The sequence below is a fragment of the Canis lupus genome, chromosome 4 (genome assembly GCF_048164855.1).
Source record: "Canis lupus baileyi chromosome 4, mCanLup2.hap1, whole genome shotgun sequence".
NCBI lineage: Eukaryota > Metazoa > Chordata > Mammalia > Carnivora > Canidae > Canis > Canis lupus.
This window is the reverse complement of record NC_132841.1, coordinates 23,596,590-23,617,687: the sequence shown is the minus strand read 5'-3', so window position 1 is coordinate 23,617,687 and position 21,098 is coordinate 23,596,590. Positions and strand designations below refer to the sequence as shown.

Here is a 21,098-nt window from a genome sequence, read left to right as displayed (position 1 = left end):
GTTTCTAGCCGAGGCCAGGGTCTTGGCTCTGATGCCGGGAAACAGCTGATGCCTCTGAACCACCTCCTCCCTTCCTCCCCGAAGGCCAGACCCCACCTGGGACGGGGCCAGGGCCTCCAGGGCTGCTGCCGACATCAGGGGGACCTGGGAGCTGAACTGGGAGCTGCCCAGGGAAGCAGGGCCAAGTTCGGAGCAGAACAGTCTGTGATGTGGTTCCTCGTTTTTATTTCCACGAATGCTATAATATGCTGTCCTGCCCAGCTAGTTCTATTGAATGAAAATTGTTTAAAAAAGCAAACCTCTGCAAAACCAACAGCCCTCTGTTACATGGTAGGACAAGGTGAACTTTTCACTTCCTTCCCTGCAGCCTATCAGTTCATCTGTGGTTTGGTGTCACCCACACTGCTGTGCTATATTCAATCTCCATTTTTGCCTCGTTTTGGAAGCCACAAGAGCAAGCCTCCTAAACCCATGTACCTCCTGTAGGTTGCATGAGACAGACTTTCAAAAAAGTCTTGGTGAGTTCCCACAACAGATTGCAAAATGGAGGCCTGCTGGGCCTCCTGGCAGGTATGGAGGCCAGATGCCAGCCTCTAGGCAGAGGCGGCCCCAGAGAAAGCATGTGAGAAGCACCACCCTGCATATTTTGGCTAACGAGGCTGTGGGGGCTGCAGGCAGGGAGCAAAGTTCTGGGTGACCAGCTATGTGTCTGCCTGCTTAACAAGGGGCCTGGCCATTAAAAATAAACCCCAGTGCTTATACTGAGCTCTGTTGATAGGACTTCTTCCACTTTGGCATTTCAGTCTTTTTTCCAAATATTGGTTCACAGGAGAGTTTTAAGCTGTCCTCACTCTAGGCCTGTAAAGAGATTCCACTCGGTGCCTCTCAGATTTGTCCACACTCTGAGATTGTCTTCTTGGAGAAGGGCCTTCCAAAAGCAGGCAATCCTACTCCTCCTGGGGAAGGCTGCTCAAGGCTCAGAGCCCCTAACGCCAAGGTCCCAATCTTAGTTTGTTCTTTTTCTCCCCCTTTTTAAAGATTTTTGTAATTTTTTAAGTGATTTCTACACCCAATGTGGGGCTCAAACTCACAAACCCCAAGAGCAGGAGTCGTATGCTCCACCTACTGAGCCAGCCAGGTGCCCCAGTCTTAGTTTTTTCACTTTGTTGTGTGATCCTGTGTAAATTGCTTTCCCACTTGAGGCTTAGCCTCATTTATAAAAGGAGAGGATCTGGTTAGATGTCACTGTTACAAGTGGAATTATGTCCCTCCCCAGAATTCATAGGTTGAAGTTCTAACCCCGTTACCTTAGAACGTGACATTGTCTGGAGGTAGATCTTGACAGAGGTAATCAAGTTGAAATGAGTTCAGGAGGGTGAGCCCTAATCCAAAATGACTGGTGTTCTCAGAAAAAGGGGAATTTCGGGCACAGACATGCAAAGAGGGAAGAAGAGTAAAAACACAGGGAGAAGATGGTCATCTGCAGCCAAGGAGAGAGGCCTGGAACAGATCACTTCCCTCACAGCCTCCAGAAGGAACAAACCGTGCCGCCATGCCACTGTCTTGATCTTGGACTTTTGGCTTCCAGACTGGATACAATTGAGTTTTGGTTGTTTAAACCTCTCAGTCTATGGTGCTCTGTTGTGGCAGCTCCAGGAGGCTGTAGGGACCCAAATGAATACAGTTACTAAGCCCCTTCCGTCAGCTCTGGGGCTGTGGTGTTCTTTCCTGCCATGTTCTTTCAAACCATCCTGTAGTGGTTTCCTCACGTGGCCTTTCTCGTACCATCTCCCCATGAGTAAATGATGTTACGTGTGAGTGCTTAGGGCAGTGCCCCACATACGGTAATCCTCACTATGTGTTAACCATGATGACCGCTCTTAGGGTTCCCAGTGCCTGGACACCATTTGTACCGACCCTGAGATCCTCTGTGCCAAAATGAGACGTGTGGGTTCTGAGCCCGGGGCCTCATGGTCACTCACACCTTCATGATGGAAGCCTTCCCCCCTCCCTCAGCAGCTTTTAAAACTAAGAGTATTAAACTGGTAACTTCTAGACCCTCTTTTAGTGGAAAGCTCATTTTGGCCACCGAGCCAGGATAACTCAAAAGACTGCAAAAGCTCAGAATTGGCAATTGTTTCTCTGTCCTTTAGCTGGATGATCCCAAGGGTCACGAAGAGCTACAGAACTCTGAGGCTAAGATTGGTTTCCTCATTTGCCTAATGAGGCTACCCCTTGCCTGGGAGCGGCCTGGAGAGGGCTTGGCTGCAGGTGGGTCAGGGCTTGTGCTTTTAGACAGCAAGGTGCCACCTCCTCCCTGATCCTCCACACGCCTCTTGGTTCTTTTCCAGCTTTCGGAATGAACACTGTCTATACGGATAGACGGCATGGGGATGATGTCCTGCTTTCTTCCTGGCTCCCGAGTCCGTAGGTCTCTGGAGGCCTTAGCGCCTGGTACTCCAGCTGCAAACGCAGGCTGGGTGGGGGAGTCTGATTTTCCTTTTCATTATCACCAGTGCTTTCAAAAAGCATTCTAGGCTTGAACACTGGAGTGGGATCACAGAACGAGCCTTGAGGGGTGCCTGGGTGGCTCAGTCGGTTGGGCAGCTGCCTTCAGGTCAGGTCATGATTCCAGGGTCCTGGGATCAAGCCCTGCATCGGGCTCCTTGCTCAGCAGGGAACCTGCTTCTCCCTCTCCTAATCTTCCCCCTGCTTGTGCTCTCTGGCGCTCTCTCTCGCTCTCTCTCTCAAATAAATAAATAATCTTAAAAAAAAAAAAGAGAATGAGACTTGAGTCTTCTCTGGGCAGGCACTGGCCCAGGATAGCAAAGTCTTAGGTTGTCTGAGAGCCACGTTGCCCCGACTTCATAGAATATTCCAGATTCAGTTATATTTTGGAGACTCTGCAGAAAGTGGGTAAGTGGATAGAATCTGACTTCAACAGCCCCCAAACATAACCTTTGGGTTTGCTAAACAAATGAGATGCCTGTGCTTGTGCGGTTTATCTTCAAATATATGCCTAGAGATTTCTGAGAATAAGAAGGGGGTTGATGCAGGGAAGGAGGGTGTGCGAGCTTACTTCAGGCTAAAGGGTCAGGGAAAGAAGGAGGAGAAACCATGTGGGGGGAAAACAAAACATCTTTCTACAGTGTCCATATACTTTAAATTTGATCACTTCAGGCTGCTTCTTATTCTGGCTTTTGGCTCAGAGCCCAGAAGGGAGGCTCCTTGAATAATTCTCACTGAGCTTAGGACATCTGCCTTTCCCTAAAAGTAAATAAATACAAATCTGAAATGCTTAGTTTCTAGTCTGAGCAAAAATACTGTTCCCCACCTAGTGGCCTGCACAGATCACATCTGATGCATTATCCCAGCTCATCTAACCCTTCCAGGCCCAAGGAGCCTGCTTTCTAAGTTATTTATTGTGAAAGCCAGGATTCTTGGCCTCTTTCTTAAGTGCACCCTGGCTGTGTCAAAGAAATGCTCTTTTGATGGAAAACGGAGCACGGTGAACCAGGCTCCAAACAATCTGGTCCCTGCTTCCTTCTCTTGAGAGATCTCACCACTCCCCTGTTTACAACCTTTGCTCCAGCCACACCAAATGACTAGGAGCTGCACAAGTGCGGTGGGTGATTTCATGCTTGCCCTGACTTTTGCACATGCTGTTCCATGTACTTGGAATGCTTTTATTTGGCGTCTTCCCCACTTTGCTCAGCTAACTCCAATTCACCGGTCATCTCAGGCACAGGCTCACCTTCTCTAGGAACATTTCCTTGCCATTCCCTCTCCAAGCCCTCTTGGCTTCCACAGTCCCCCCAAATGGACCAGAGTCACAGTTATGGCATTGTGTGTATTCCGTACGTCTGTTTACTTGTCTGCTTTTCCCATTGGTCCAAGTGGTTCCCAATCTTGACTATAGAAGAGTCACCTGAAACCCCCGACCTGAGACCTATTGGACCCCAGGAATGAGGCCAGGGAGCCTGTATTTTTATTCTGCTTGATTCTGGGGCACAGCCAAGTTTGGACCTGTTGCCCTGCCTTTGTATTTCTTGTTTTCTTATATGTATGACCGAAGACATAGCAGGCCCTCCATAAGTGTTCGGCCCTCCTGGTTTCTCTCTGGTAACCTCTTTTTGTTTTTACTTCCTTTCCTTGCTAGTCCTAGACTGACAATTTGCTTACCCTCTTGCCCTTACCATGCAAAACTATAACCACTAATTCTTCATTTTTTTCCATTTCAATTGGCAGGCTGCTACGGGGCTGCTGGTACACTTCCCCAAAAATTGGTACGACTGGCAAGTTCAAGGACTCTAGCTGCCACCAGCCCCTGCATGTGTGTGCCAATCCTCTGACCCCGGTCAGCTCTCTCCCATTCTTTATGGAGACCATTCCCAACCCCACTGTTCCCGCTTCTTCCTGCCCCTTACCACAGGCAGTAGACCAACTTGCCTCCTCCTTCACAGAGAAAATAGAAGCCATCTGATGGGAACTCCCTCAACTTCCTGCCACCTCACCTACACATTTACCCACATCAGCACGATCCTTTCCTCCTTCCCTCCCTCCAAGAGTAATCACTCCAACTGGGCTCTGGAGCCCATCCCCTCCCACTTCCCCGGGGACCTTATACCCTCAATTATCTCCTCTTTCTCTTTGACCTCTCCCATTGTAAAAGAAAAAACAAATGTCTTGACTGTGAGTCTTCCTCTGTCACCCTCCCTGTCCTTCATTTTGCCTCCCCTTCCCTTGAACTTCCTTCTTCTCTTTTTTTTTAGTGTTTATTTATTTGAGAGAGAAGGGGATGGTGCAGAGGGAGAGATTCTCTGTCAGACTCTCCACCGAGTGTGGAGCCCCACACAGGACTCAACATGTGGCCCTACAAGGGACTCCTGAGATCTCATGACCCTGAGATCATGACCTGAGCCAAAATCAAAAGTTGGAGACTTAGCCAACTGAGCCACTAAGGTACTCCCTGTTGAACTTCTTAAAAGTTTTGCCTAGAGGGACACCTAGGTGGCTCAGTGGTTGAGTGTCTGCCTTCAGCTCAGGGCATGATCCTGGGGTCCTGGGATCCAGTCCCATATCTGGCTCCTTGCAGGGAGCCTGCTTCTTCCTCTGCCTATGTCTTTGCCTTTCTGTGTGTGTCTCTCATGAATAAATAAATAAAATCTTTTAAAAAAACTGTTGCCTAGGGGATCCCTGGGTGGCACAGCGGTTTGGCGCCTGCCTTTGGCCCAGGGCGTGATCCTGGAGACCCGGGATCGAATCCCATGTCAGGCTCCCGGTGCATGGAGCCTGCTTCTCCCTCTGCCTGTGTCTCTGCCTCTCTCTCTCTCTCTCTCTCTGTGACTATCATAAATAAATAAAAAAAAATAAAATAAAATTCTAAAAAAAACAAACTGTTGCCTAGATTTGGCTCCATGTTTTCCCCTTCTGATCACTCTCCCACCCACAGCCTCTGCTGTGCCACTGGTCTTGAGACAAAGTCACCAATGATCTCCTTGGTAAAATCCATCCCTTATATCACTTAATTGCTTGGCTATACCAGATATACTGGTTGCAGTCTCCTTCTCAGAATGCCCTCTCCCCTCAGTTTCCATGATACCATATTCCGGCTTTCTGACTCTCTCTCTGGTGACTTCCTGCCTGTTGCTTTCCTGGGTTTCTATTTCTTTGTCCCTTACATATAAGGGTTCTTCAGGGGTCTCTCCTTGGTCCAATTCTCTTCTCACACCCTGGGCTCTCTCCCTGGGCCATTCCATCCACCACCCCACCTTTGGTTTCGTAAATATCTCTAGGCTGGTAGATTCTCAACTCTAACTCCAGCCCAGCTCACTCTCCCACACTGTCAACCCATAGAGTCACCTGCCTAATGGACAACTTGAATCTGCTCTTCTTTCCATAGCCCTATCTCCATGAATGGGACCCCAGTCCCTCAGCCACTGACACAGGAAACCTGTGTGTTCTCCCTGAGTTCTCTAAGTTTGACCAGTCACCAACTCCTGTATAGAATACTTCCTGAGTAATTCTCAAACCAAACCCATCCTTCCATCTCCCATCTTCAAGAGTTGTGGGCATCTCTCATCTAGATCTTCACAACAGTTTCCTAAAGGATCTAGATCTTACTGTCACTGATTAACCATCATTCCCTCCAACTAAAACTTCAGAAGTGAAACCAGGTCTTGTCACTCAAACCATTTAAGGATTCCCCAGTGTCCTCTGATTGAAGTTCAAATTCCTTTTTTTTTTTTAAGATTTAAAAAAAAATTATTTATGAGAGACACACAGAGAGAGAAAGACACAGGCAGAGGGAGAAGCAGGCTCCACACAGGGAGCCCAACGTGGGACTTGATCCCAGGACTTCAGGATCACACCCTGGGCTGAAAACAGCACTAAATCGCTGAGCTACCTGAAGTTCAAATTCCTTAACAAAATCCATCTGGTCCAATATGCTATGGGCCAACCATGACAGACACCTGCAGCCCATAAAAGCATGACACCATTTCTGCTCCTTGGGTTTTTGCATATTTTATTCCCTCTATCTAAAACATCTTTCTTTTCCACCCCACTGACTTTTTCTTCAGGTCTCTTGCCTAAAAACATCATCCTGGGAAATCTCTGACCCCTTGCTCAGCTGGATTAGCTGTCTCTGACTTTACAACACCTCACGCTTTCTCCTAGCAGACAGGTTTTACACTTAAAACCACCCTTTTGTCTCTCTTAATATATTTATAACCTCAAGGTTGGTAACTGTATTGTTTTACAGCATATCCTCAGCATCTAGTAGATGCTAGATCCATAGTAAGTGCTCAATAAGTGTGTGCTGAATAATAAAAGACATTTGGAAAGGAACATCCCCCTCTGCTACTGCTGGTAATAAATTGTATGTTGTTTCACAATTTGTTTTAAAGAGCTTGTATTATAAAAATGAAATAAGCTGATTCTGGAAAATAAGTCCTTTATGGAAACCTGACATACTGGAGAAAGTAAAGTATCTGGAGAGATGGAGACGAGCTCATGGTGGCACTACCCCCAGGCCCATGTGCAGGAGCCCGTGAGGACAGGGAGGCACCAGTCTCCTCTACCTCGACTCCTCACATGGATGGGATCATGTGGGACACGGCTGCTTCGGCATACAAATTTTTTTTTTTCACAGCTTCTGCCTATCAGTGTAGCAATATAGAGAGCTGCAGACTGAGATCTGGGTTAATCTTGGCTCTGCCCACTACCTTATCTCAGTAACCGTAGGCATTACTCCACTATGGATACTGCACTGTAAATAGCTACCAAAGCTTCTACATCACGGCAAACATACAGCAAATCCATGCATTCTTTCATTCAGTGAAGACCTATAATGCACCTACTGCATGCCAGGTAGTAGTCTAGGTACTGAGTATATAGCAGTGAATGAGCCAGACAAGATCTCAACATCCTATCTGTAAACCAGGGGGATGAACTAGATGGTCTTCAAGGTCTCTTCCAGTTCTAAAATTCTGAGACTCCCTCTTTGACCAGCTGCAAACAAACAAGGCAGGCTACTGGCAAAGTATCATGCTCCAGCCTCCTTCCCCCATTCTTTACCCATAGTGCCATCTCTATCCCAAAATCCGCTCTGGGAAACAGGCAAAGACCTGGTATCATTTGTTCTTTGCCTGCAACCCTAGATTTGATTTTCCCAAGTATGTCATTTAAGCCTTTTTTTCTCTTTTGTGCAAAGAATCGTCATGGTTGGGACTTCTGGCAATTACAAGGAGACCAGGCAAGATATTTTAGGTGGAGTTAGGCACTTTGGCACAGGGACAGAGAGAGGCCGGATGGCCTCCTCATTCAAGTATGGTACCTCTTAGGTTTGCCTGCAAGGGTACCACATCCTTGGCAGGTTTCTCCTCTTCCTGTTGGATGATAGACATCTCCTGGTCCTATCTCCTTTCTTCTGACTTGGCCTTAAGGTTCAAAGTTTCTGCCACCCTAGTACCTGGTGTTGTGACTGGGAGAAGGGACTGAAGGACTCCCAGCCATGTGGGGGTAGGGAAGTCATAGCCTGTAAATAAATGGACAGAGCAAAGAGAAGTCCTTGGGTGAGGAACTTGATTTAGAGTTCCAGACCACGGTGGTTAGTAACAGGTATGGGATGGCACTAATAAATATCACATTTAAACCTATCAGTGAAAAGTCAGGCCTTTAATGCAGATCCTGGGGAATTAAATGTGAAGTTAAAAAGTAAAATTTTTGTTCAATGATGTAAGAGCAAAACCAGGTTTATTTAAGTTTACTATTTATTATCTCATTACCATGAGATAAGACATTTATATGGAATTATGTATCAGACTGACTTGAATCAGTTTAACAGCAAATTCTGTCTTCAGATTTGCTAGTATCTGATGAACTAAGATTTGAAAAAATCTTAGACAAGAGACACAGAGACAAAGATTTGAAAGGCTAGCTCTCTTGCTTCATCACTATCATCTTAGTTAATAATCTTGGTACCTCACCCTCTTGGTGTCTGTTTCCTCAGCTGTAAAATAATACTTGCCTCATTTATCTTACAGGGTTGATGTGAGAATCAACACACAACATATGTGAAAATGCTTTGGGAACAGCAAAACATTTTATTGCAGAGACACCATTACCATTAGCTTTCTTAGGATGGCTGGCTGTGCTGTCCTGGTCATTAGCTACCATCTGCCCTTGGCCTTCCTTGTAGCTCATGGAGGTGTCTCTCAAGCATCTAACTACTTTTTCACCATACTGAATCTTAAAGTTACGTAGACACGAACATATAGCTATTCTACCAGCTCCTAAAGGAAGAGGCTGTTTCTTCATTTTGCTTGAGATCTCTTATCACCAAGCACTGGGAAGAAAAAGGGGAGTAGTGGCAAAGCTTATTTCTTTTTGGTAGTTATTAAAGTTTTAGGATTTTTCTTTGTTCAAGGCACTGGGTCAGGCTCAGTGGGATGCAGCATGCTACACCTTAAATAATCTCAGCTTTGGAGTCTGACAGACTTTGAGTTCAAATCCAGGCTTGGCCATTTACATAGCTATGCAGACTTGGCAAGTAATGCTCACTCTGAGCTTTAAGTTCCTCTTCTGTATTGGGGGTATTATGTATCCTGCAGAGATACATAATTATAATTAATACCTGTGAGTGACTGGCACACAGTGGGCACTAAAGAGATGACAGATACACAGCAAGGACCATCTTCAAGCTCAAAGCATGGTAATAGGAGTTGTGGATGCTAAGACAGGATGACCAAGAGAAAAGTGCAGAAAGAGAGGGGCCATCTTCAAAATAATAGTGAGGGTCATGTTCTAGCAGCACTTGAGTAGCAGCTGAATGATCACTGTGAAAGGTGCTTCAGAAAGCATTTCTGTTCAACCTTAGGATCTCTTCGGTTCCTAAGTCATAAAAAGAAACACCCAATTCAAAAAGAATTCTATAAGTCCGAATACCAAAGGGTAAAGATGAGGTAATACACAGTCTGTGCTGTATAGTTATGCAAATAAACAAATGAGAGCAAGCTAGTGATCGCTTCTAAACTGTCACTGGAAATATCACCTATAGGCTTATTGCAGTCTAGGTATTTTTTCTTTTTTTTTTTTTTTTAAGATTTTATTTATTTATAGAGACAGAGAGAGGCAGAGACACAGGCAGAGGGAGAAGCAGGCATCATACAGAGAGCCTAACATGGGACCTCGATCCAGGGTCTCCAGGATCATGCCCTGGGCTGCAGGCGGCGCTAAACCGCTGCACCACCGGGGCTGCCTGGTATTTTCTATTATCTTTTGGAAATCATCAAGATGGTAGGTGCTAAAAGTTACATTAGGAAACTCAATGGCCAAATATGGAACTGTTTGTGTTGAGAATTATGAATATGGAAATAGATGGGTTTGTAGGCTGGTCATTTTGTGCTCTGACATGCTTGAGAGACATGAGCAGTGGGCTGAATTATCAACCAACTGAAATCTGTTCCAGGTTCCAAGATTTCCTTCTGCCTGGGCTATGTGACCATGAGTAGGTCTTTAACTTCTCTGTGCTCAGATTCATTGAGTCATACTACTGACTCAATGGTCACCACCTCCTTATCAGATAGTATGTGTTAAACATTTTGAACTTCTGAGATTAGGGCCAATTGCTACTAGGATTATATTTACTCACAATTAAGCAACGCTAAGCAGGTCAGGTACAAGTTAGCAAGCAGGACAAAGGCAAATGCTATCAAGGCAAAATTAGCATACAATCTAAAATAAATGATTTTCCTAAGTGTACTATGAGGTCCCATGAGGGAGAAGAAAGAATGTCTCTTAGCTTTCCAGGTCTTTTCACATCATGGTGTGAAAGCCTACTAAATCCATATAGTTCTATAATAACAAATATCCCTGAGATAAAGGAAATCTATCATTTGCTAAGGAGAAATGTTTTTAGATTGCCTTCTTATAAAAAGTAATTTGACCTCTTCCCCCTATCCCAAATCCCTGAGACTTTGAAAGGATAAAGAAACCAATTTGGAGCTCTTTCAAAGGATTTATTTGCTACAGAATTGCTTGAGCCCACCAACAAGATGAACTTGGGATTTCTGTGTTTAAAAGGATTTTGCTCACGGATTTATTTTTACAAGTGCTTCAACATTCAAAAAGTAATTCTTTTTGCCAGTATTTGGCATGTCTAGAAGAGGTTAGAAAAAGTTAGAATCTATAGAATTAGATGTCTAAAAATAGAAAAAAACCCAAACATTTTAAAACTCCTCATTTGGACAGGTCCTGAGTTGAAATCACATTCATCTGCAAGAAGAACTGTTTTAGGTCAGAAACACTGTGTTTTGTAACTCCAGATCCTGATCTTGGATTTAACTGGTGAGGATTCCAGGCACTGCATGAATGACAGGAGAGATGTCATTCAGTTGGGCAATTCTGGCATGTGTCCTACCTGGCTTGTAAAGTTTTATAAATATCTCTTAAACCCAAACCTCCGGTTCTCTGATGCCGATTGTCAATCTGATTCTCAATACTTTTTTAAACAAATAAACCAAAAATTTCCCTGCAAGATCATACATTTAAGTATTTGTTGCTTGTGGATAGATACAGAGAAACCAAGTATGGATGTGAATTAACAATTCAGCAAAGGAGCTGTGAATCTCTGGATGGCTGCGTATGTTCCAAGAAAAGTCCCTCGCTGTCCCTGCACTTGCAGAGGTGACCATCCCGGCAAGGTCAACCTGAAGAGGGTGTGAAGCCCAGCAGCTGCTCGATGGGTTTAAACCGCCACTCATCTGCCTCCAGCTCTTCTACCAAACCAGCTAATTTTTCCATCCGAGCAACTTGCTGATCTGTAAAGAGTCAGGAGGCAAAATATAATACAACGTATTTCCCATGAGACAGTCACCAACCACCAACGTGATCATTGGTTTAAAAATAATTTCTAGAAGGAGGTGCCTGGATGGTTTAGTTGGTTCAGTGTTTAACTGTTGGTTTTAGCTCAGGTCATGATCTCAGGGTCATGGGATCGAGCCCCACATTGGATTCTTTCCCTTTCCCTTTGCCCGTAGTCCCCCTGCTTTTACTCTTTAAAAATAAGTAAAATAAGTAAAATCTTTTAAAAAAGATAAATATCTAGAAGGATTTCCCCCCTCAATATTTAAGTGTTAGGGCCTTATTCTATGTTAGAAGATTAAATCTAAAAAAAAGAAAAAAAGAAAAAAAAGGAAGGCGTATGTATCCTCTCTGCCATAGTGATTTGTGTACTAAAATCCTAGCATTCCAAGCAACTGCAGCTTTCCCTCCTACTTATGCCTTCAAGGGAGAAACATAATTCCCTGATGCATAAATGAAGACCACAGAAAAGGTGCTACCAGGCTCTTAGAGTGCAGACAGACCATAAAGTATCACATAAATACTTGAAGAATGAAGATGAGGATGGTAACCAGTGAAGGTCAATGACAAAAGGTTTCAGAAAAGGGAGGAAAAAGCAACACAAGAGGAGTAGAAAGCATGAACTTCTCTAGAAAACTAACCCTTTTGACTCTAGCTTTGAGCCTCAATGTAGACATTTTGTCTGGCTTAAGTAGAATGCTTTTGTCTGCAGGTAATTTAGAAAGTTCACTTAAAACAGCCTTGTTGAGTTTCAGGAGTTTTTGTCACAAAGCACACTGATCTTTCTGAATCCTCCTCTCCTATCCCCCTGTCCCCAACTTATTCTCACAGTTAAGCATACAACACTTATGGGCTTACCATGTTTCACCTGTTTAAGTGTAGATGCCACTTGATAACTGAAAACGGATTCGCAGAGGAATCTCTCAGAGCCATCTACAAACAGAAGAGGAAAAGTTTTAATGTGCTCTAAGGGTTTTATGGCTTCTGATAAACCAAGTAAACGTGCCCATTCTTTTCAATGCTTTCACATTCAGGGTCCAGTTTTCAGTGTTTACAAAGAGGGCTTCTGTTTCATTTAGAACTAACAGTGCTCTGCTATAAAAGCTACTTCTTCTATACCTAGAATATTACAACAGTTCGTCTACTTGTTTCACAGTTTAAAAATAATGTTTAAAAAAAACAAAAATAAGAAACCTCAGTGTGATGTATTGGTCAACATTTCTCCCCTCCTAACCTGACAGTTTCTTAATGTTCTCCTATTCTGCATGTCAGGCAAAGACTGACATCTGACACATTTGGCCACGTGGCTCCTGTGCTCTCAAAATACAAAGGCACATCAAAACTCTAAATCACTTTTAATTCTGAAAAGTAAAGCTGAGGGGGAAATAGCTGTTGTTGATTTTTAACATATCAAATTACATCACTATGACCATCACATAGGACTGCTGGGAAATTTTATTCTGTAAACGCAAATTGTAACCTTGATTTTCCAACTGAACCAAAACACTGCAATTTGCATGGTGATAAGAGTATGGTGCAATTTCAGAACCTAGCATTGTACTGGTGCCAAGAACTGGTAACAAGAAGGTAGCTAACTCAGTCACAACAGCACTTGGAAGAGGATTGTGAAACATAAGCTAGTTCATGTTATTGTGAGACAAGGGGAAAATATACCCCCAAAGACACAGAGCTCATATAGGAAAATGTGAGTTTTAAAAAGGTAGCAGAAACTATTTGGGGAAGGTGTCTTATTGCAAAAATCCTAAAACAAATGGGGGAAGAGTACACAGCTGTCTTTTTTTAGGTGGTAGTTCATGCCAGCACTACTAAGTGTCAAGCACTCACCCATCAATCATGGGTTGGCATGTCAGCCAGCTATTAAGTGACAAGGAGATAGGACTAACACATTCTGGCTTCATGCTGAGTTTCACACAAGGTTGACCTTACTTCAGAAGTCCTGTTGTAGAAATAAAAGAAACCTCATTTGAAAGAGTCAGGAGGCCAGAAGGGGGAGCTCTCATGCCCTAACTCTCCTGGTCAATGGCCGACCCTAACAAGAAGAGGCAAATTTTGCTTTCCCAGCAGGAAGAAGCTTATTATTTTGCTACCCTAGCAGGATGAAAAAAGTTTTTCTTCTTGCCAGGCAATAGCTTGGCCAATGAGAAACTGTCACAACTCAGCCAATGAAAAACCACTACACTTCATCAATGTCTAGTTTGTGTCAATGGATTTTTTATTTATAATATAGTTTCTCCCAACTCCCACCTTTCCTCTCCTTTGTTCTCTGGACTTGCCTATGGTTATACCATTGCCTGCCTGTCCTTGGTCACAATTCTCTGCTACTCCTGAATAAATCCATTTTTGCTGGTAAAATAATGTGAGTTATTTTTAAGATTAACATGGTAAGGGGAGCCTGGCTGGATCAGTTGGTTGAGCATGTGACTCTCTTGATCTTGGGGTCCTGAGTTCAAGTGCATGTTGGCCCTCAAGTTTACTTAAAACAAAAAACCAAAAAGATCAGAGGTAGGCCTGAACAGCTCAGTTGGTTAAGTGTCTGACTCTTGATCTCAGGGTTGTGAGTTCAAGCCCCATGTTGGGCTTCACATGGGGCAAGGAGCTTACTTAACAAAAAAACAAAAAAGATTAGTGTGCCTGGCTGACTTAGTTAGTAGAACATGCAGCATGCAACTCCTGATCTCAGGGTTTTTGAGTTCAAGGACCACCTTTGGTGTAGATAGAGATTACTTAAAAATAAAAATATCTTAAAAAAAAAAAAGATTAACACAATAAACAGTAAAACCATAGATATTGTATCCAAATGGCTTGAATATACAACCAAAAGGTTTTCTGTCCAATATTATATTCAAAATTGATGTAAAAAGAAATTAAAATGTAATTATTTTTATACATGTATTTTTGTATGCATAATATGTATTATTTCAAAATATTATTTCACCAAGTACTATACCCCTTAGGAAGAGTGTTACTTCTTTAAATTCAACCTCTTTTTTTTTAAAGGTTATTTGAGTGAGTGAGAGCAAGTGAGATAGAGAGAGAACAAGAATGGGAGGAGGAACAGAGGTTGAGGGAGAAGCAGACTCCCCCAGCTGAGCAGGAAGCCCACGTGGGACTAGATCCTGGCACTCCAGGCTCATGACAGAGCTGAAGGCAGACACTTAACCGACTGAACCACCCAGTGCCCCAAATTGAACCTCTTCTATATTATGTACTATATAGTATATGATCCTATCCCCTTCTCCCTCCCCCATTCCTCTGGGTGAATGGAAGTCATTTGTGAGCAAATCATTTAAACTGAGCAAAAAATTTTTATTTTCAATTAACCAAATATTATACTGACTGTTCAGTTTATTATGTAAATATTCCAGTGTTCACTATTCATACCTTGGCTTAAAGGGTCAAATTAGAACTCAAGTTTATTTTAGAAAGAGCAAAGCATACAGAACTAGAGTCCACTTCTCAGGTAGTTTGATCCTGAACTTTAGGATCTCATGCAAGGCAGTGGGGATTCTGGGCTATACGGATCAGGCCAAGATGTATTTGGAAACTCTTGGAACTGCTACCTCCCACTTACATTTAATCACAGGTGCTATTAGGATAAAATGCTTAAGTTATAACATTTGCATTTTTCCCTTGGCAATGAACTTCAAAGCAAAGAGATGTAAGCTAATCTTTCAAAAAGGCCCCTGCATATCACTTTACCATTCTGTATGCCTATGGAACACACTTTCGCTGATTTGCAGCTCTGTATTAGCCACAAAGTCCATTGCTTCTTAGTCACATCCTATTAGATGTGATATCTGTACCAATCTAAAGCCTGGAATTTCTCTAGAGAGGAGTCAGCCTGGGGCAATCATTCTTCTATTTAGAAATTGTAATCAAACCCTTTGTAACACACCAAGTAGCAATACATCAGTTTTCCTCCTAAGGGACAAGCAAAGGTTATAAGTAGTGAAAAGGTCAGTAAATTGCCCAAATCTAACATCGTGCCAACTCCAATAAATAGGATGCTATCAGATTCATTTAAAAGAATATTACCTCACAGCAGGAAATTAGACACTGCCAGATAATTTATGCTTTAGCAGCCTACAATGTCACTAAAATTCAGCTACTTCTGGGCTGGAAGGCAGTCTCTAATTTGCTCCCTAATCTGAGTGAGGACAATCATAGCCAAGGGCAGGAAGAATGCTGAAAACTGCTGTACAGATCTTCGGTTTATGATGGGGTTATATCCTGATAAACCCATTCTAAGCTAAAAATACTAAGTTGAAAATGCATTTACTACACCTAAACTACTAAACATCATTAGGTAGCCTAATCTACCTTAAACATGCTTAGAACACTTACATTAGCCTACAGTTGCGAAAAATCATCTAACACAAAGCCTATTTTATAATAAAGTGTCAAATATCTCATGTAAATTATTGAATACCATACTGAAAGTGAAAACCAGGAATGGTTGTATGGGTACAGAATGGTTGTAAGTATATCAGTTGTTTACCTTGGTGATCGTCTGGCTGAGAACTGTGGCTCCCTGCCCCTGCCCAGCATCCTAAGAGATTACCGAACCAAATATTGTTGGCTCAGGAAAAGATCAAAATTCAAAACTCAAAGTATGCTTTCTACTAAATGCATATAGCTTTTGCACCCTGGTAAAGTAAAAAAATCTTAAGTCGAACCATCAGTAAATTGGGGACCATGTATACATTGCTTATGTGAAGTGTCTAGATTGGATGCAAAAGAATGTTTATTCAAAAGGTTAAGTACGTTATCTGGGTTTCACAGAAGGATGCAAGATCAATTTGAACCTGTTAAGATTATAAATAGTATCCAACCTTGGCTCCTGATTGCTTTTCTTCCTTACTGTGAAAAGGCAACTTTTCCTACTCTGTTTTCATATTTGATTAAACTACTCTAAGAAAAATGGTCAGGTACCTGTGCATTAGATTAACTGTATAATAGCATCACCTATAAACATTGTAGAATATGCTTCTAAATCTAACATTCTTATTAAATTTCATTTAGCAGTACTCTTTCAATTTAACATTTTTTATTTGAGTAGGATAGTTCATGGATTACCATTTCTAATTTTTCATAGTCTGTCCTTAAGTGTAAGTAGCTTTAAAATACAGCTAAAACTTTAAACCTAAGAAAGGGAATGAAAACTCTGCATTTTGAATTTTTTATTTTTTTTTGCATTTTGAATTTAAACCTAATATAAATTCGTCCTACAACAGAAAGCCAACACATTCTTCCATGGAGCATACTGGGATGGAGTAAAAATGGATAGAACTAAAACATGTTAGAACCTCAACATTCAGACTAATCTCAGGAGCCTTTCTTCTTTAATGTTTCCAAGTAATCTGGAGTATACTGATACAGAATGCTTATAGCTTTGAGACTAAGGAGGTACCTCCTGTATTAAATTTCTCCTGTAGCTAGGATTTAAATGACTTCAATCTTAGAGTCCATTGTTAAACATCAATTCCTTTTCTGCTGCTGTAAGACTCATTAAGCAATTTAAGTGCCTCCAACTTTTGATTTTTTGTGGGCAACTTCCTTAACACCAGGTCTCTGCTGCATATAAGACGTCAAAAATGTAGTGTCACATATGGTAAACAAGGCCCCAATTGTTCATTACATCTAGAGTCAGTGATACTAATTCAAGAATTCAGTTAACAAAACTAAAGAAAACGAGAAGGCAAAGACAGAAGTACATACATCTCAGATATATCACTAACTATATTACCTGACTAATTCACCAACTTGATTTGAACCAATTCTAGAGAGGCTTGTGGTCCTAGTTTTCTCATGTCTCTCAGTCACAAATGATTCTTCTGTTTGTTCTGGCTTTAACCCAAAACTCTTTTCACCTGATATAAATGAATAAAGTTTACTCCAAAAAGCTTACTCCTAACTATAGTTTGTACCTTGCTCAGAGATTTCTAGATTAATTTTTAAATATACTTACCAAAATTTGCAATTTAAAGTAAAAAAGATCAATACATAACTAAGCACAAAAGTGCTAGAATCAGGTAGATTTTGAATCCTTAATAGTTCTTTGCTGACTTTTTTCAAAGTGTGACGGTTTAATAGTTATGGAAGAATCTTTCGTGAGCATCCCTTGAATGTCAGTCAAAAGAAAAGATTTCTGTGCTGCACCCTAGACCAATTTAGCATCTCTAAGGTGGGCAGAAATGTGCATTTTAAATAAGCTCTTCAGGTGATTTTTATGCTCCCTATTAAGAGTTTACTGGTCTAGCTCCTCAAGTGACACGTATCCCATGAATTTCAGGTATCAATGCAGTGTCATGCTTACAGCCTGTGCTCTGATCCCGGCTAGCCAGTTTGCAAATGTGTGCTGAGTAGGATGTGGATGATTTGATACAAACCCAGCTCCCGTGCTAGAAAAACCATACAGTACTGTTCTACAGTGGGCCAAGGGAGCCATCTTCACATACAAGAGTAGTATATTAATTTTTATTTCCTCTTAGAACCTATTTGATGAGGTTAATCTAGGAGTAGATTAATTACATTAGAAAGAAATGTATCAAACCTACTCATTATAGGGAGGCAGACTGGTGCCAGGAATAAAGCAAACTGGAGAAGGAGGTCAAGAAAATTCTTGGTTCTAGTGCTGACTTTGTCTTTAATGTGGTCAAATCACATTAACTTTTCTGGGTCTAAATAAGTCTAGATGACTTCCTTGATTTCCAAAGCTTTTTTCAGCTCCAAAATTTTGATTCTGGAGAAAGATCTGTGTTTTGAGCATAATATTTTGAAATGGGGACAAGTGATGAAATGTGGAGCTGAAATCAGGGCAAACTTGTCTCTAATCTGCTTAATAGCTTCTTTACAATTAATATTCATTGCAGGTCAGAATCCAATTATTCAGCAAAAAGCAGCATGAGATCACCTTCTAACATCTCTCCAGCTCCTTTGGGGTAGGTGAAAAGGGCTTTCCGTGGTGGGGCAAGGTCTGAGACACTGAAACCAGATCCAGTGACAGAACTTCCACTGACCCCACCAGCTGAGGAGGATGATGAAGAGGCAGCCATTTCCTCTCTAGCAGAATTCTCACTTCACTACAGAGAAAGAAAAACAGCAATTGGCAAGTTTATGGAAGTGAGACTGACAACATTTCATTCTAGCTGCCATAAAAGCCAGCATACAGTTTAGTAAAGAATTAGCTCCCCCTTTTTCTACCCTCTCTGTTCCCACAATCTTTTACTGATGCCTCATACCAAAATGTCTCTCAGGATTTTATGTGAAAGTATGTTTATTCTGTTTTTCTACTTAAAACACTTACTTCCTATCATTAGCAAACTGTTTATATGGCTTGGGATCGACTGTGGGTGATTTATGGGTTATGAAGGGGTGATATGGCAGTGCCGAGGTAGCCATTTGACTGAGGAAATAAATTATATGAGGATAAAACAACATGCCTCATAGGACAGTTTGTCTTGGCTACACCCTGACAAAGCCACACCAAAAAATTCACTTATAAAATTTTCCAAATAAAATTCCAGAATAACACTGTGTTCTGTTCCCAAGGAAAGGGAATTGGTTAGGAAATACATATTTGTCCTTTCATTAAAAATGTTTTAAAAACTTTTTCATCCAAATGTAATACCCAAATTGATCACTTGGTGGCATCCCCAAACTGGAAGAAAATAGCTCATAAAATGATCTTCAAATTCATGGTTTATTATGAATACAGCAGCTGTGTTTAACCCCATGTCATATCAAAAAGCCCAAATGCAAATGAGAAACTCTGTACTGAATACATGATTCCTTACAAAAGTTCAAAACAAAAATACTACTTTTTGCCACTGAAGCTTATATTACATACTTAAATAAGATTCTAAGATGTTTATGTTTTCTAAAAAGAATAGTCTAGCACTGTGCTAATAGAACTTTATGCCATAATGGAAATGTTCTAACATTTCTGTGCAGTCCAACATGATAGCCATTAACCTCACGTGGCTATTAGTCTAGTATGACTGAAGAACTGTGTTTTAATTAAAAAAAAAAAAAAAGTCCCTACACCAACGTGGGGCTTGAACTCACATCCCTGAGATCAAGAATTGCATGCTCCACCAACTGAACCCAGCCAGGTACCCCGGAAGAACTGTATTTTAGATTATGTATTTAATATTAATTAAAATTTAAATAGCCACATATGGCTAGTGGTTACTGTACTGCATAGTACAACTCAAGTATTTAGACAAAAAAATGACTTTATACTGAATTGTATGCTTTAAGATAGCTAATAGCTAATTTTATGTTATGTGAATTTTAGCTCAATTAAAAAAAATGACTTTTAAAAAATGGGGCGGCCTGGGTGGCTCAGCGGTTGAGTGTTTGCCTTCAGCTCAAGGCATGATCCTAGGTGCAGGAATCAAGTCCTGCATCAGGCTCCCTGTGAGGAGCCTCTTCTCCCTCCATCTATGTCTCTGCCTCTCTCTGTGTCTCTCATGAATAAATAAATAAATAAATAAATAACCTTAAGAAAAAAAGGATTTATTTATTTTTATTTATTTATTTATTTATTTATTTATTTATTTATTTATTTATTTATTTATTTATGATAGTCACAGAGAGAGAGAGAGAGAGAGAGAGAGAGGGGCAGAGACACAGGCAGAGGGAGGAGCAGGCTCCATGCACCGGGAGCCCGATGTGGGATTCGATCCCAGGTCTCCAGGATCGCGCCCTGGGCCAAAGACAGGCGCTAAACCGCTGCGCCACCCAGGGATCCCGAAAAAAAGGATTTAAAAAATGAATTTCCCTCTTTAATGGCCACCGAGAATTTTAGCCGATTTTTTCCTTCATTTGCTAGTTGCAAAATAAAGACATTTGTTACAAAAGTTGGAATTTTTTTTTTTTTAATTTTTATTTATTTATGATAGTCACAGAGAGAGAGAGAGAGAGAGGCAGAGACACAGGCAGAGGGAGAAGCAGGCTCCATGCACCGGGAGCCCGACGTGGGATTCGATCCCGGGTCTCCAGGATCGCGCCCTGGGCCAAAGGCAGGCGCCAAACCGCTGCGCCACCCAGGGATCCCGGAATTTTTTTTTGAAAAAAAAAAATAAGGGTATGCTATTCAGATATAAATCCTATATATACATAATCCAGTTTCTTAGGAAGAAAAATGATATACTTTGCATTTCTGAAATGCTGGCTGTTCTTGTTTCCTTAATTTTGTGATGACTTAAGGCTGTCAGGGAAGCAGAGTTTAGTTTCTGATTTCATTATATGTCCATAAGAAATATGATTATAAATGAAGTGGGATATGGGAAGAGTAAGGCAACTGCTAGAACCAGAATGTCAGCCTATTTAAAAATACAAATTGATTAGGGATATTGTCAATCTTGCTATTAGATCACCTTTTTTCTCTGAGCTCTAAAACTTCCAAGTTGTATTCGTATTCATAGAGCCAACAACTTTTCAAGCTGGATTTATATCCAATTCTTTGGGCAACACTAGCTTGATATATAGCTTGACAGGTTCTTAAATGCTCTTTTAAACAGAATTTAAGCAGTAATGGACCTGGTCTAAATTTCTAAGTGGATTCTTGTTGGGATTCAAACAAAGAACACAGATAATTTAGCCATCTTTTGGACAGGTACTCAGTCTTATTTTCCACCAGTTCAGAGCAGAACCTACAGTGAAGTGTTTATCTCACCTAAGACTTAAAACTCTAATCTTCTTCCTAC

General features: G+C 41.6%; 1 protein-coding gene across 5 annotated transcripts in view; it reads right to left on the bottom strand.

The window, feature by feature from the left end:
• Window positions 1-10,499: 10,499 nt before the first annotated feature.
• ANAPC16 (anaphase promoting complex subunit 16) overlaps window positions 10,500-21,098 on the bottom strand; it is a 29,477-nt gene continuing 18,878 nt past the window's right edge. For 4 of the 5 annotated variants that reach the window (XM_072823507.1, XM_072823506.1, XM_072823505.1 and 1 more), the window contains 3 exons: window positions 18,299-18,467; window positions 12,223-12,297; window positions 10,500-11,321 (listed from right to left, as the gene is read on the bottom strand). In XM_072823507.1, coding sequence (XP_072679608.1) covers window positions 11,206-11,321; window positions 12,223-12,297; window positions 18,299-18,440 — 333 coding nt within the window. In that variant the 5' untranslated portion in view covers window positions 18,441-18,467 and the 3' untranslated portion in view covers window positions 10,500-11,205. The remainder of the gene's footprint in view (window positions 11,322-12,222; window positions 12,298-18,298; window positions 18,468-21,098) is intronic. The other variant, XM_072823509.1, reaches the window with a different exon arrangement.